The sequence below is a fragment of the Schistocerca americana genome, chromosome X (genome assembly GCF_021461395.2).
Source record: "Schistocerca americana isolate TAMUIC-IGC-003095 chromosome X, iqSchAmer2.1, whole genome shotgun sequence".
Classification (NCBI taxonomy): domain Eukaryota; kingdom Metazoa; phylum Arthropoda; class Insecta; order Orthoptera; family Acrididae; genus Schistocerca; species Schistocerca americana.
Genome location: NC_060130.1, coordinates 103,568,319 through 103,586,150, shown reverse-complemented (window position 1 = coordinate 103,586,150; position 17,832 = coordinate 103,568,319). Strand labels below are relative to the sequence as shown.

Sequence of the window (17,832 nt, the reverse complement as noted above, 5' to 3'; positions counted from 1 at the left end):
AGAGATACATTCGTTTGAATTGGAGCATTCACACCGGGACACTGCACTGAGTCACGGTGACCCAGCAGCAGTGACTCACCCTCGCCACATGTGACGGACACCGACACTGTGTTCGCTGCGGTCACCGCCGGACATGCATTAGCTTGTATTGGAGTGTTCACACTGGGACACCGATCACAGACACAGCAGTGCAGAGTTGCCAATAGACAGGCAGCCGTTGCTGAGCCCAGTGGTTCTCCACACAGTGCAGCCATAGAGTTCATCAACACAGAAGATTTTATAAGTGAAGCGGAAAGTCGTCCCGTTATTTGGGATATGAAAAGCGATGACTACAGTAACAAAGTCATGAAAATGAAAGCGTAGCAAGAAATTATTACGAAGTTTATGCCTGATTTCGATGAAAAGAGCATAGATGAAAGAAACAAAATTGGTAAGTTCTATATTCTTTTTTCACTTTAATACCGTATTTTTCAGACCACAAGAATAGCGAAATATATTTTCTACGCCTGTACGAGGCTAGGAGGTTATTAACCTACAAGGAGAATGCTATCCCACACCCCTTTTCTTTTGCATTACCAATAGCAAGTGTACTGTTATGCAGTCTCAATGCGAGAAGAATGGACAAAATGGATGAGCGCAGAAACCATGTACTCACCCCTACAGGGCGAATGAAAGTAAAATAAAATAAACAGTTTTATTTCAACATTTTCATAACAAAATTAAGGGTACGTCTTTTCGTAGTCTAATAAGGCGCTCCGCCATATGGTCCGAAAAATACAGTTAAAATATTATTCAAAACAACAATAATTTACGCATATGTTGTTACTATAATAATGAATTTTATTTATTTACCATAATAGTATTGACTTACAAGTTTTTGACACCCGAATGAGAACAGTGCTCGTGCTTGGGTTCTGTTCAATTAGGTACACACAACTGTAATACAAAAAAGTGCATTGTAATTATAATTTTAATTGCAAGATTTAATCAGTTCAGTGAACGCAACAGTATGGTTTGTTACAGTTAACATGGTAATAATTGAACACTGCACATTTCAAATACAATTCCAATGAACATTTAGGCCTAACGACATTAATGTTCACATAACATTTCTAGCACTTAGATTTTTTGCAGCTGCCATGGCATTTCGCCTTCAGGGCTGATGAAGTAGTTTGCGAAATCTTGTCTGATACCGTTCGCAATATTTCCTCCACGGACCAAGCAAGGTGACATGTCCTGCAGTCCCTGAATAGTTAACGTATCCTCATACTGTATTCCATCACGATCACGCACAAAGTTATGGAGGAGGCAACATGTCTTCACAATAGACTCTGCCAAATCTAATTTAACATCCAGTGGTCGATAGAAAATGCGCCACTTGTTTGCAAGAATTCCAAAAGTACACTCGATGTACCTTCTAGCTCTGCACAGTCTATAGTTGAACATACGTTTTTTAATGTCTAAATACTTTCCACCATAAGGGCGCAAAATGAATTTTGACAATCCGAAACCTTCATCTCCTACTAACATGAATGTCATAGGTCTTTCAAACGATAATGACAGTTGTTTTGGTGCAGGTAAATCTAGCGTACCATCTTGTAGTTTATTATTTAACACTGTATTACGAAACACAGTTGAGTCGGACGATTTCCCATACGCTCCAACGTCTATAAATAAGAATTTGTACGTCGAATCACAAACAGCTAACAACAGAATGGAAAAATAGTTCTTATAATTATAGTAGAGTGAACCACTGGAAGTGGATTTTACAATTCTGATGTGCGTCCCGTCCACTGCACCCACACAATGAGGAAAGTTGGCCCTCTTATGGAATCCTTCAGCTGAGGAAAGTCATAGATCTTTCGAGAGATCGGGAAAACATTTTGACTTCATTTTACGCCATATGGCAGAGCAAACGTCTCGTATAATATACGAGATAGTTGATACTCCAATTCTGTACTGAAAATGTAAGTCCATCATGGATGATCCGGCCCCCAAGTACCTGTAAAAAAAAGATAAAGCATATGGGGCAAAACTATGCAGGTTACACACAAGATAAAGCATATGGGGCAAAACTATGCAGGTTACACACAAGCATACACACGTACGCACACGTAGACATTATAGATAACCAGCTGAAACACCCGGCAACTATAATTTTAATAAATGTTAATAATTGTACTATGCCTATAACTTTCGCGCAAGTGACAAAGTTTCATCGCAATCGGATGAACGGTACGGCTGCGCATAAAATACGAACAAAACCAAACAAACATTCATTTTTGTATATTAGATATTACAATACTATGGTGGTTTTTGTTTGTTGCAGGGACAATCCTTCAAAGGAAATGGAAGACCTTAAGGGCCAGTTATACCAGAGAGTTATTAAGGCAAAAAACAGAACGGAGTGGTTCTGCAGCAACTGGTAGGAAGAAGTATATCTACTTCGATCAGCTGCGATTCCTAACAACTGACTGTAAGAACACTACTTCTAGTATTGAAAATGATGATGATGAAGACAGAAATGAGTTTGATGAAGGAGAAAATTTAGAGCAGGAGGCACGTGAAAAAACTGCTGAGCGACGGCAAAAAAGGCCACGTGAAAAGAAGAGTCTTGAAGAAGAAGATAGCCTATATAACATTTTGAAGGAAAAGTACGCCAGAAAAGACAATTCATCACAGCAAGCCGACGAAGATAGCTTGTTTATGCAGTCTTTAGTACCTGAATTAAAAAAAATTACCCAGTCATGCAAGATTGAAAGTGAAATCAGATTTGATGAATGTCATTATTAATGCCCAACAATATTACAGCGCTTCTGCTTCCTCTTCGTCCCAAATAGGATTTGCACCGGTACCAAATTACGCTACGGGGGATCCGCATCACGACCGTGCATATCATGGAACAGTTCAAGGCTACAGTGGAGGACAGTCGAGGTTGTCCGATCAGTTACCAGCTGTGTGCTCGCCAGCGGCCTCCGAGTACAGTGACGAGTCCTTAATATACTTTTCAACAGCACAGGCAGAGAAACAATGAACTTAAAACTATCAGTGAAAGTTTTACAATATTTTGTAATGTATATTAATACCAGTTAAAACCTGTAAAATGTGCTTTCAATAAAATAAAATAATACTACAGTACCTACCTTAATGTAAGAGCAAGTTTTTCCTCTGGTGGGATAGCCTTCCTTAGTATAGTGTCTTTTCCTGTGATTGCTTCTTTCACATTTTCTAGTAGTTCATCAAATGAAGTTTTTGACATTCGAAAATACTGAAAAAACTTCTTCTCAGATTGTCTCAGATAGTCATAAAGGGTGTAATACAATCCTTTCTCCAGCCGATCACGTAGCAGTGGATGTATGTGTAATGAACGTTTTATTTCATTCTCCCCCTCCTCCTCCTCATTACAAGTACTAACAACAGTTCCTCCTCGCTCGAGTCCATTTCACCAACGAATCAGTTGGCAACAGCTGCAGTGTTGGACACCAATGACCCAGGAGTGTTCGCCACAGTCACCGGTGACCGTCACAAGTGTCCCAGTGTGAAACGAGCCAACTGCCGGTTAAATTTCACGTCTGTATCACGTTATCTTCGTGGTGTAGCAATTTTAATGGCCAGTGGTGTATTTAACAACAATTAAAGAAGATCGTCATGATCTGCTTAGTTTTGTTAGAAACACCTTCACGCTGGAATGTTTCGTTGAAGAAAAAGACGACGACAGCAAAGATGAGTCGTGGAATATTTTTGGTTCTTCGTGCGACAAGGACATGACAAAGCAGTTTGACTTACTACTGTCAGCAGAAAAATGGTCTACCATAAAACCAAGAAAGAGGAAACTTGGAAAGCCTTCAAGACTGGAAACAGGGAAATGGACCGATTTGATGGGTGATAAAATTTATGAACATCACAAAATTCCATGTGCCTTTTCTTTCAAATACGCGAAAGTGTGTGAAAGTTCAAGTTCAAAGTACTTCTTGAAGATCAAAGGAAGATGTACAGAATGTGGAGACACTTTCGAAGGGATTGCTCTGAAAAAGCCAAAAAAGGACAACGATATTATTCTGAACTGCCGACTTTCAAACTTTTGAGTCGATAGTAATCAACTGAAAAGAAGACAACTTCGTGGCACGAGAAGTCAACAGGTAGCTGCTAAACTGGTTGATAACAGAGTGCCTGCAGCTCTTTGGCGAAATGATGAAGCGAAAAATATGTCTTTCAGAGACATGATTCCTCCAAATTTACCAAATGCTGATGTCTTGGGAAAGGCTAAAGAAGAGGAAAGGGACAAACAATTTGGTATAACAACTAGTAAGCCTGTTGAAAACCTGCAAATCGCAAAACATACAACCCATCGGGACGAAATTCATGCAATCGGACTGGACACATTCTTCTGTATATATTGGCTGAAAGATCAAAGTTAGTTGCACATATATTGTCATCAAATCAATAGCAGCGTATACGATTCAGTAGTGCTACAGGTAGCGTTGCATTTCGAGTTATTTCACGATATGGGGATCTGTCAAACAGGGCTGACTGTGTGGAAATTAAGTAAAAGTACATATACCTGTATCAGTACATGTGCATCCGCGAAGTAAACGTCACTAGCAAAGATCCAAATATCGTCAATCGATCATCAATCAGTTGCCCAACTTATCAGATGATATCCTCTAGGCATGACGCATCATTCTTGTCATTTGTCTTTATGAAAATCGTCAGATCTGGAGCTCCCAGACACAAAATCATGGTAACTGATTTTGGTAAGGCTTTGTTGGTTGCCATTTCTAGAGCAATAGCCAATTGCTCGGACTTAACAGATTATTTGAAAAGGTGTTATAGTGATATTGTTTTGCATGAAAGAGTAATTCTACCCTCGTGTTGTTTGAGAATAGATTTAAAGCATTTTATGATCATGATTTCGAAGTGGAAATGCTTCTCAAGAGGTAAATCACAAGTGAAACAACTTTATCTTAGAGTTTTGGCCCATATTTACATGATGACAGATTTTCGTGATATTGAACGTGCTTTGCGCTCACTTTTGGTTGTTGCGTTGAGTGAACATCTTGGTACCGATGAGTGCGGTCAAGAATATTCATCAATGGAACATCAGCGCCACCTTGATAACATTATCAGAGGTGGTCCACGTCATTCATATATGGACGAAAAGAAAAATGATGACAAGAAAACTGATGACGTTGAAAACAATGATGACTGTCTTTTGGAATCAATTTTGAACTCGAAGGAATCTACTGCAAACGCGTGGATTGATAGGGCAAAACGTATCTACCATGAAGCTGAAGTCATCGCGAATCGGACTAAGGGTGACAATCTCTTTGATGTGAATCCGTACAACATTCCTAATGCTGCAGAGATGCTGAAAGAGTTGATGTACTATATACCGCTGTGGACAGCTGTGATGTATCCTGCTTTCCATATTCCTTTATCTATTCGTTCGTCAGCAGCGACTGAAGGACAATTTTCAAAATTAAAGACAATGGTCTTTGACAAGCTGCCTTTACGAGTAGACAAATTCACTTTTCAACATTTGAAGTGGCTGCGTGAGGAAACAAAACTGTTAGCGCCACTTATGGTGGAAAAACAAGATTCAAAGCAAGCTGTGAAGCACAAACCAACTGAAGCATCATTGCCTTACCATGAAGAAGAAAACTAGAGAGGAAAAAATAAGAAGCTGAAGATAACAAACCCCAAAAGCAATCATATACTCGATAATTCTGAGAGCACACTGAATAATACCTTACGAAGGGAGACCCAACACGAAGATGACAATGAGACAGAGTACAGAGTTAAACAAAATTTTTAATAGTTCTGAATACAGATTTTCTCCTACTTCGAGCCCACTTATTATGAATGCGGAGAACAACAGCCTCTCAGTCAAGAGTGATAGTGTGTGTTTTCAGCGCTATTCAGATAATACTTTGCTGCCGAATTTGGACTCTAAAAGAGATATTTCATTCCACAAAAGACTATCGAGAATTATACTTCACCAGGGATATCACTGAAATTTCATCCTGTGGTTCGAAAACAGAAGAAAACCGAGAGACCTGTAACAATAAAATGGAGGAGAGTGCAATGCTGAAAAAGCTTCAAAATGAAATCATTGTCACATCGAGCATGCAAACTAAGAGCAAGAAAAACTACTTAGATGATTGCCCAAACTGGAATTCGACTAAGAAATTCATAGACATTAATTTGCCACTTTTTCCCAAATGGGTCCTCAATCAAATTCAAATCTGCTACAACTTGATGGGAACGTGCGGTTTCAATTCTTTGGTGACCTTATTCATGCAACCAATATCACTCAGCGATGATTTCAAAAGTACTATTCAAGTGGTGAGCCATCTATTTTTGAATCTGGCTTTGGATGTTTTGCACCAAAAAATTATAAACTCCCAGCATTTTAAGCAGAGATTTGATATTTTAAATGTGACACCGTTCCTAAAAAAAGGAGTAATCTCTCGAAAAATATTGTCTCTGAATGCAGAGTCGAATGTTGGGGAATTATACGAGACAATATTAAAATATATCCCGATTTTCAACAAAAGATATCGTGTCTGACGTGCATAAATTCACGCTGTGTGAAACCACATTATATACGTATGTGCTTTTCAGACTTGGTTATAATTTCATGCAAGAGGCAACAAATGAAGGTCTAAAGACTATCATAAAATTCAAGAAATGTAAAGGAGAAGAAGTCGAAGAAAAGAAGTTCGGATGCTACTTGTGATGGATACTAGTATAACAACTTGTCCACTAACTGAAGATCAGTTTCCTCTGAATCAAAGGAAGAAATGTGTGTTGCAAACGATCACGAAAGAAATTGTAGACAACAGTCAAGAGTACACTCTCGTTGTTGCCAATCATTATAACAGCTTCATCAAACACTACATGGCATATGTCTTCGATGGAACCAACTGGAAGCAGTACGATGACCTGTATAAAGATGTACAGAGAGTTTCCAAAGAAACGATAATTTCTCCACACCTGTTCATGTATGTCAAGACAGGAAAATTTTCAAATGGGAGCTACAAGACCGACGAGACGAAACAAGTAGTTCCTACATAGCAACTTTGCTTTATAAGGTAAGCAATTGCTATAAGTTGATATCTAATATTACAAATACAGCTCGTATGTTAATTCTTAGTATCTTTGCTTCTGGAGCCATAGCCCTCCTGTTTTAGTTACTAGAATAGGAGCATTTTATGCACTAAATTTCACGTATATATTTTTTGTACTTATTTTTCTTAGTTGTTTCACACCTCATAAATTCTGTGCTTATTTATTACTGAATTCCCTACATACGTATTTCCTTCTGGGTTTTAGTGTATCCTGAAAGAGAGCCGTTAAGGGGACCTGTACATCACGGCCTGTAGTTTTTGCTGGTACTTTGAAATTTAATAATGCAAGACTGTCAATAGATTCAGGAATGAAACTTTTATCAAAGAATTGGTATGTTGTGAGCTCCAGGTGAAAAAAAATTATAAATCTGTGGAATACATTGTACATTGGATATTGATGTTTTTCTTAGATACTGAATTACACGTAATTGTTATTTTAGGTTCAACGTACTTACACGCTATTCCAAATAAAAAATAAAAACAAATTTTATTCTTTGAATTATTACCTTGTTGAAACAGCAAACCAGTAATATTTACCATTGTCATGTTTTGATTATTTAAAAAAAATGTATTTTAAGAGTCAATTTTTTCTCCTAATAATTTAAGAACATAATGTGACATACTGCAGCTTAAAATATTTAATCCATTGTTGAATAATATGGTTCAGTATGCAGGCAAGCACTATATTATTATTCATCCACAGCTTTGTTTATGTAGTTTTAATAGTGGATGAGATACCGGTAATGGTATTTCTGTATGCAAACACGTTGATTACAGAAAATTGAAACTAAAGATTTTTATGTCATTTTCTTCTCAATGACGACATTGCAAACAATTCCTGCTCCATAATCTTTTTGATACCTTTCGTGCCCTTTTCATTTTCTTTAGTTTTACTTCTTTTCTTTGTCATTCTGGCCTCCTTTTTCATGTTTTCAGCAGCTTTTTCAGTTTATGTGACATGTTGCCTGTCTGCCCATACCAGCACAATTTTCATGTTGTTCCTAGTTTTGATACCTGTTCTGCTCATTGTTTTTAATCTTTACTCCATCAGGCCGAGCGGTTCTAGGCGCTACAGTCTGGAACCGCGCAACCGCTCCGGTCGCAGGTTCGAATCCTGCCTCAGGCATGGAGTGTTATGTCTTTAGGTTTATGTAGTTCTAAGTTCTAAGGGACTGAAGACCTCAGAAGTTAATTCCCATAGTGCTCAGAGCCATTTGAACCATTTTTACTCCACCATTAAAGCATATTGCAAGTGTTGAAACGCATTCTGATTTTGTTTTATGCCATGTAAACAGTTTTCCTGCACATACGACAGTCGACAGATTCTTCAAAGATATTACATAAACGGGGTTCTACGGAAACTGCGGCGCCCAAATTAAACAAAATGACATTCAAGCACGAGAATGACGAGGTGCTGTACATGAAGTGTATATTTTCAGAATCAGGAAGAACCAGAATAATTTTATTACGTAAAACAGTAATTGTTTTGAGCTCTCATGACATCCAGGACCCACTAACAGCTAAAAATATGCCCAGGACACTCATGGATGAAAGTTAGGTGGCAACATCACCAGACGCTATGATACATAAAAACATGTGCTGTGTGTAACGAATAAATTTGAAACTGCTATCGTTAATATTGTTACAAACATTTGTTCTAGTTAGAAAGGAAGTGTGGAAGTTTGATGAGTTACACTACAGCGAGAGTCAAGTCTTTACAATGTATAGAAATGTAAGTATATTTAAATATTGTACATACGAACTAAGTAGTATGTTTAAATCATAATTCAGTACATGACTGATAGAGGTGTTAAATATTATGTTGAGGGGATACAGTATTAACGTTAATAAGGAGTTAGCAATTTATAAACAAGAACCTCGTTTATTTGGTCCTCACTAATCCGGATTTCCGGTTTATCCAGATTCATATTTTGTGTCCCTCGATATTTTTCTCTTTTTTTCTTATAACACGAAGATATGTAGTCGGTGAGGTACATAGGCTGCTTATCACTAGTCCGGTAATTTAGTCTAGTACTGAGTGATTAAGGAGCTCAGAGTGTGTGAATGACATGGTTTCTCAAGTATTGTACATTAATATAACGGTGTATTGGTGCCCGTCAAGTAATATGCATAGTAACCACGCCAACAGCACTCCACCACAGCTCATTGTACCTCTGGTGCGCTTTTCGACAGGTGTGACACCATCTGGTTAGTGGCGCGTGTGAATTTATCTGCTCTCTCAGCCATCTCTTTGTTTTGCACTGACGAGTCTTCTCTCTTTGAATCATCTAAGCGTGCATATCACACGCTTCCACCTACAGTTACTACAGTCAGTCTTACGAAGGTGTACCAGCATTTGTAGAGTGCTGAACATTTAGACTTTTTTGTATTTAGTAGAATATATATCCGGATTTTCGGTTACCCGGATTGCTTCCGGTCCCACCTAGTCCGGATAAAAGAGCTTCTTGTGTAGTGCACTGCACATTGTAACATTGTTTATGTCTCACATAACTCCAAAATAAAAGTGAGAATTTACGATCCGTCCCCCCAGCTTTACTTCCAGCAGCAGTACCTCATCTCCTTCGTTCTCAATTTCGCAGAAGTTGTCATACGAAAATTGCAGAAGTAGCACTCCTGAAAGAAAGGATATTGTGACGATATTCCTTCGTCACAGCCTGGGGTTAGAGAGCGGGTCCGGCACACAGCTTTTATCTGCCAGTAAGTTTCACAACGGTGCACACCCACTGCAGAGTGAACACACAATCTATTTCATAATCTATTGGTACCATAAAAATGTTATGAGGGTTTTTAAAAGAACTCTTTCGGTGTTATCCAGAACTGTCAGCAAAAGGGTTGTGCCAATTTATTACAATGTAGACCAAGTGAGTCTCTCGTAAATGATATTATCTCATTAACTATTATCCCCACAAAAAATGTTATTACAGTTTTCGGTAGAGCTCTTAGGGTCCTATTAATAAATGCCGTCAGACCTTTAGTACGAGTTTATTACTTTTACATGACAAAAGTGAGTCCCACATTAATTATCTCATATAATGTCATCGTCACAAAAAATGTTATAATAGTTTTTGGTAGAACTCTGTGGGTGCTATTCAGAACTGTCATCAGTACTATTCTACCAATTTTGTTTTCGTAGAGAAAGTGAGTATCAGATTAAAACAATTATCGTATAAACTATTATCACCACAAAAATGTCCTTATCATTTTCAATACAACTCTCCGGATGCTATCCAGAATTGCCAGCAGAACTGTTATACAAATTTATTTTCTCCAAACTGGCAAATAATTTTTTACTATACCAAAATTTTGCCGAGTTATTGTTATACCACAATATGGGCGAGTTATTGTTTTCTTCCGAAATTCTGCAGAACTATTCGTATTTTGAGCAGGGAAATCTAGAACTATTGCATACATATCAAGAACTGTGAAAAAAATGTATATTTCCTGTAAAAGGGATGGAAACTTCACGGGAAATTCTCAAAACGTTCCTTATTAAATGCAGTGCAGTCTAGAGCTATCATCAGAACATGCGAACAGACATAATTTTTTTGTAGAGTAAGTGAGCCTCACAATTAATCAATTATCTTACAAACTATTATAACCACAAAAAATGTTATTATGATTATCGATAAAAGTCTTCGGGTGTTAGCCAGAACTCTTCATCAAAACTGTTGTACGATTATTTTTTTCTGTGGAGACAGTGGGTCTAACATCAAAGCAGTTACCGTATAAACTATCATCGCCACAAAAAGATATTATTAGGATTTTCAATAGAGCTCTTGGTCTTCTGTTCAGATATGTTGTACGAATTTACTTTTTGCGAAAATTGAAAAAGAATGTTTTCGATACGAAAATTTTTACGAGTATTGTTGTTTTCTTCGCTAAACTGTTATTAGGAAATTCGATAGAACTATTGGGGTTCTGTTCAGAAGTGTCCTCATAACTGCTGTACGAATTTTCTTTTTGCGAAAATTAACAAAGAATGTTTGCTGTACAAAATTTTTTTCAAGTATTGTTGTTTTCTTCGTTAAATTCTGCAGAACTATTCAAATTTTGTACAAAGAACTCTAGAACTGTGGCATATCTATCAGGAACTCTGAAAAAAATGTACATTTCTGAAGAAAAGGGTGCCAACTTCACAGTAAGTGAAAATATTTTCTTCTTAAAATGGAATTATCTCGCAAATTATTTGCTGCACAAAAAAATGTTATTTGGGTTTTCGATAGAACCATTGGGGCTCTGTTCAGAACTGTCCTCAGAACTGTCGTACTAATTTACTTTTTGCGAAAATCGACAAAAAATGGTTTCGATACCACAATTTTTACGAATACTGTTGTTTTCCTCGTTAAATTCTGCAGAAATATTGAAATTTTGTACAAAGAACTCTAGAACTATGGCTTATCTATCAAGAACTCTGAAAAAAATATATATTTCTGAAAAAAAGGGTGCCAGCTTCACAGTAGGAGCTCTTATGGGGTTCTTAATTAAGTTGCAATTACCTCTTAAACTATTACCTGCACAAAAAAACGCTACTAGGATGTTCGATAGAACTCTTCACGTGGTGTCCAGAACTGTCATCAGAACTGTTGTACGAATATATTTATATTTTCTGTAGAGAAAGTGAGTCCCACATTAAATCACTTTATCTCATAAACTATTATCACCATATAAAAATGTTATTGGGATTTTCGATAGAGCTGTTGGGGTTCTGTTCAGAACTGTCCTCAGAACTGTTGTACGAGTTTAATTTTTGCGAAAATTGACAAAGAATATTTTCGATACGAAAATTTTTTCGAGTGTTGTTGTTTTCTTCGCTAAAGTCTGCAGAACTATTGAAATTTTGTACAAAGAACTCTAGAACTACGGCATATCTATCAAGAACTCTGAAAAAAATATATATTTCAGAAAAAAAGTGTGAAGGTAAGTGAAAAGATTTTCTCGTTAAATTACAATTATCTCGTAAACTATTAGATGCACAAGAAAATGTTGCTGGGATTTTCCATAGAACTCTTGGAGCTCTGTTCAGAACTGTGCTCAGATGTCTTGTACTTATTTACATTTTGCGGAAATTCTCAAAGAATGTTTTCGATATGAAAATTTTTTCGAGTATTGTTGTTTTCCTCGTTAAATTCTGCAGAACTATTCAAATTTTGTACAAAGAACTCTAGAACTATTGCACATCTATCAAGAACTATGAAAATAGTGTATATTTCTCGAAAAAGGGGTGCTAACTTCACACGACTCACCACGAGTGCGCTGACGCGAAGGATAACACCGCTGCCAATCAGATGCAAGCATCCCCTCTCTGGAGCCCCAGCGGTGAGTGTATTTAAATTCGGACGTTCGTGCACCTACGCCGTTTCGTGTGTTTGCCAACTGAATAACATTCACAGATTTTCACAGCGGCCAAGGGCTCAACATTATCTATCTTCTGAATAGACATTTTACTGAAGCGTGACAGATTTATAAATCTTTTGTATTTGTATATATTTCTGCATTCAAATCTTTTGTTAGCAACTGACGCTGCCACTTTAGCAACAAAGTTCTGTATTATTATTACTATTTGATATTAAATGTAGAACAAGTTAATATCTGAATTCTCTGTTCATGAACGGCATCTGTTCCTCGCTCTCCTGAGGAACCAGACAGCGTGTAAGGAAGACATAACAAACTGACGACGAGCAAAATGAAACTGGAACAAGCAAGGAGCTCTGGACACCAGTGCACACCAATTTTTTTTCTTTCTGTGGAATTATTTTGTGTGTGTGTGTGTGTGTGTGTGTGTGTGTGTGTGTGTGCGTATATTAAGCTGAGATATTTAATTTGTGTTATTTAAGAAACAACGGCAAATCAGGGAGAGCGACGTCTAAGCGCTGAGTGGCGTCTAACATCTCTTGTTCAATTTCATTCAACAAATAACAGAACTGCTGTCAGCAGTTTCTTGCCTCGCACAAGTGCAAGCAGCACAGTAGCAAAAGATGCCAGAGGCTAAGGAAGGAATTCAGCTGTTGCCACGCCGTCCTTCCGACAGCACGATGAGAGGAAGGAAACGTAGACAGAATACATAACACAACTGCATCAACATTTCGATGCCAACAAAATCGCAGGTGAATCACGTCGTGGATTTTTCTTTTCATGTGCACGAGTGTACATCTACCACGTCTTTACGAAATTGTTCCCTTTAGTGAGCCACAAACCAAGTCCTACAAGGTCATAATTTCAAGATTAGACGAATTGGTTTAGAGTCAAATACACGTTGCTGTTCACGGTATAAATTTTTCCGCACGCCACGTCTAGTGATCAGTCCTATAAAGAATGGATTGCGGAAGTGCAGGGCATGACTAGAGACTGTAAATTCAATTGTCTGTGGCGCAACTTATCGGAATGAAATGCTTCGCGATGCTATTATTCAGAATCTATCATATCAGAGACTGACTAGTCCGAGTGAAGTGCTTAAAGGTATCGATGTACGGGAAGTTAAAGATTTAGCTGAGAAAGATTTCTGTATACTAAGTATCGCTTCACTCGAGAAAGACAACTCGTGCCCGGTCCCCAGCACCGCGTAAAGAAGGCCGGACATACCACAGACTGCGTTTGCCACGCCGACGCAACGCTAATTACAGTCGCCTAGCTCCGCACAGGGTGAAATCGTGTGTGAAATTCTGTGTCACCCATGATCGGAAGAACTGTTTCTTCAGACAAGCTGAATGCAATTTTTGTCATCGCACAGGACATACAATACCGGTCTGCCTGGAAAGCGCTCCTCTGTTTCACGCGGTAATAATGCGAAGCGGGAACGGATGGAAATCGATGTCATTTCATGTTCGGATTATTCTCTTTCTCCTGTTCAAAAATCAGATAAGAGAAGACGCAGAGACACGCGTTTGATGCTAGTACCACACAGTTCAAAACGGCTCTCCCAATCTCGAAATCAACGAAGGCGCTCTAGTGCGCAGGTGGAAACAGAACGGTTTTGACAAACGGAATAAACAACTGTATTCATAGGACGCGCCACAAACTGTGGATTACATTGAAAATTTGTAACCAGTCAGTGCCTTTTCAACTAGATACCGGAGCCTCTGTCTCGTTGCTTAACCTAGATATATATGGAAACACTCGGCAACCACCTTCGCAAATGTTAAGTCTATATCTCTCCCCCTACAACGGCGACAGCATTTCAGTGCTTGGAACGTGCCGCTTACCTGCAAAATACAAAAATTCCACTAAGGTAGTGCCTTTCAAAGTAGTTCGACCACGCAAGAGTCCAAATATTTTCGGTAGGGAGCGTTTGGTTCCTTCGGATTAGACGTACTGGACAATGTGCATGTCATTGACACAAAAGTTTCCCATACCGCAATTTAACAACTCTGTGACAAATATCAACATTTGTTCGACGGTGCTCTACGATGTGCAAAAGATTTTCACAGCCATATTACGCTGAAAGCTAATGGGCAACCCAAATTTTGCCTAGAACGCCCTGCGCCACATTCATTACTCGATGACGTGACTACAGAAACTGAGAGACTGGAATCTGTTGGTGTCTTAAAACCCATTTCAGCAAGTTAGTGAGCATCACCCTTTCTTGTTATTCATCAGCCAAATGGGAAGATTCGTCTTTGTGCGGATTCAAACGTGCGCTCATTGATTCCTAACCCGCTCGCACATGTAGAAGAAATTTTGGATCGCCTAGTGGGAGGGCAGTTGTTCTCAAAAAATTGATCTTACAGAAGCCTATCTTCAATTACCATTGGACGAAGAGAAACAGAAAATTTTTGTTGCGAATACTCATGTCGGCTTATGGCATTGGTCTGTGTTCTAATCACATTGGGTACAAGTCAACCATCCATCAAGCCAATTTGGATACACTCTCTATGCTTCCAGCTGCTCCAGACTCTGATTTTGACCGACAGGAAGTCTTGCAGTTTAAGATCAACCCAGAGGCAAGCCTTGAGTTGGACAATTTTCTGATTACCGCATCAACGATTGTCGTAGAGTCAAAGAAAGATGTCAGTCATTGAGAAGTCTTGAAGCAGATAACATTAAGCAAGCCTGACCTCTTACTTTCATGGGCCACTCAGATGTTGAAACATTATTTGTCTTTAAGGTGTCGTTCAACCTAGCAAGAGGGCTTGTTAGTACTTGGAACAGAAAATGGGTCCCACCAAGTGGTTGCACCAAGTTGCTTTCAATGCTACATACAAGGCACTGACACATCACCTACCGACGACTGATAAGGATATTGAGCACCTGACCCTCTCATTTTTTGATTGTGCATCTCAACAATCATATCCCCGACTCATGTCGGCTTGTTTGAGTATCAACGTCCAGCTTTCGGAAGTGCATCCACGCCTGCGTTGTTTCAAAAATTTGTCAAACATGTAACGTCCACGGTGCTTTCTTGTTTTAGCTACCTTGACAACATAATCGTCTCCGGACAAAAACCAGAACAACAGCAACTTAAAAATTTGGACTGTCTTTTCCAATGTTTACTGAGGTGGGCCTCAAGTGCAACTTGCAGAAATGTTCTTTTTTGAATACAAAGATTGAATACTTAGGACATATCATCGACGCCAATGGTGCTCGTCCTTCGACGAAACATTTGCAAGCGGTTCAGCACAGTCAATCAGGCTAACTTTTTTCCAGTCGGGACGTCTTTGACCACTTACTACTTTTGTTTCAAATGAATGCTGTTCCACGTACTTGCATTATTTTGTATTAAAAGGAACAGTTTTATTACCTGTGTTGCTTCTAGTTAGTATTTCAGTTGTTTCCACCTTCTTACAATCTCTCAAGCTTGTGATTATGCTTTAATTACAATGGCTGTGAAGAGAGCTTCTAGCGACAGTGATATAAGTTTGACCACGCCAGGACTATACAAATATGTTGCTATTTCAAAGTAAACCAGCAATACTGAATTTTAACATTGTTTGTTTTCGCTTCTTGTTAACACATGATTTCTTCTAGGCATGATCTAAATTTACCCAGAGCATTAGATATTGGAAAAATACAATGTTTTTTTTTTTTAAGACTGATGTAAAGTTACCCTAAATGACAGCGTAACTTTGTACCAAAATTAAAAAAGAAATTTTACTCTAATAGGGCATAGTTAGTGTACATTTTCACTTCCCCAAACACTATAGATATAAAATGTTGCAGTGTCCGTTGTGATGTGTAACGCACCTTGTGTCTAGTATTTTCAAAGAACTGAAAAATGTGGTCAAAAGTTACCACGATTGACTGCAGTTACCATCTCCTAAGAATTTACGTCAACTGCAAGCTGTTGTTGGAAAACTGATTTACTACATAAAGTTCATTCCTAAAGCGGCGAAACTCCTGCATCTTTGAACCGCAGACGTAAAAACGTTCCGTTCCGCTGGACAAAAAGAATAAGACCAAGCTTTTCCAAGAGTGAAAAATGCATTGCTTCGTCAACTTGGCCCTATGTACTACGATCCGGTCAAGCCACTTGTACTTTCAGTCGACACCTTGTCCCCTGGCATCGGGGCGGTTTTATCCCACAAACTTGGAAAAACAGAACGCCCCATCGCATTTGCTTTGAAAACTTTGAACAGAGCTCAGATTAACTATAGTGAACTGGAGAAGGAATCCCTGGCAATAATAGTGTCACCACAGTTCATCTTTACATGTAAGGCAGAAAATTTTTTCTGGTCACGCACCGTAAGGCTGCGGCCACAGTGGCTCCCATATCGGTGGATTCCGCCGACAACCGACATCGGACGATCTTTTCGAATCAGTATGCCACTACGTGCGCGGTCTTATCTCCCGAACGTACAGACTTCGGACGACAATCGGTAAAATTCAAATCAGTTTGTTTTCTTCGGTCAAATCGACCTAAGTTCTCGCACACGAAATATGGTGCGTGAGAAACTGATAAGTTTAGTCCAAGAAAGAGTGAGTTTGTGGCATCCTGAGGATGAAAATATCATAATCGGGATATACCTCGGAATCTATGGACTGACATTTATTCTAAACCTCAGATAGGAAAAATCTTTATTGGAAATTTTAGGCTTACATTATAAACTCAAAAATTAATTTGTTCAACTGAAGAGGGTGGCGTATCTTATATACTTATAGCTACTGTACTGGACCTGTCTTGCCGGAGATTGTCATTAGTGGTCTACAAATTATTATTACCGTTTACTGGCGTTTTATACCAGTAGGATATACTGTTCATGTGAAGTGGTTTGCAGATGCGGTGTACGGTATGTATTTTCACTTTTAAGTGCTTTAGGTCTTCAGAGTACCTTATGCTACACTTTGTTTGTCTTTCACTCGTGTACTAAATGACAGTCACTGAAAGTTAATTGACGTACGTTAGCACAACTTTAAATAAATACAGCGAAACAGAGTGTTTATAACTTGGATTTCAAGGTCACCACGAATTATCTTGAGTATGTATCAGATCGTTTCTCCCGTCATCTCATATATTCGTAAAACATGTCGGATAACTGAGGACAGAGTGTGTAGTACTCGCCATGGTCTGTGCGAGACAAGAAAGCTTTTTTAGATGTGGGATTATAACCTGGAAAAATAATTTGTTCAAGTGACAAGGATGGCTTATCTTTTGCTTAAAGTTACTGTAGTGGATCTTTTTGGGTTGTGGTAGGTGGACATCAACTGTCTACAAATTATTATTACTGCTTACTGGCGTTGTTTTTATGGC

The 17,832-nt window shown here is 38.5% G+C and overlaps 1 protein-coding gene across 1 annotated transcript; it reads left to right on the top strand.

The window, feature by feature from the left end:
* Positions 1-384: 384 nt before the first annotated feature.
* Positions 385-2,918, top strand: LOC124555838. The gene is made up of 2 exons (XM_047129903.1): positions 385-430; positions 2,330-2,918. The coding sequence occupies exons 1-2, from the start codon at positions 385-387 to the stop codon at positions 2,791-2,793; spliced, it is 510 nt and encodes a 169-aa protein (XP_046985859.1). The 3' UTR covers positions 2,794-2,918.
* The last annotated feature ends 14,914 nt before the right edge of the window (positions 2,919-17,832 follow it).

Coding starts and splice junctions, on each gene's coding strand:
- LOC124555838 (XM_047129903.1), top strand. CDS start 385: ATGCCTGATTTCGATGAAAAGAGCATAGATGAAAGAAACAAAATTG. Junction 431..2,329: donor AGATGAAAGAAACAAAATTG/GTAAGTTCTATA, acceptor TGTTTGTTGCAG/GGACAATCCTTCAAAGGAAA.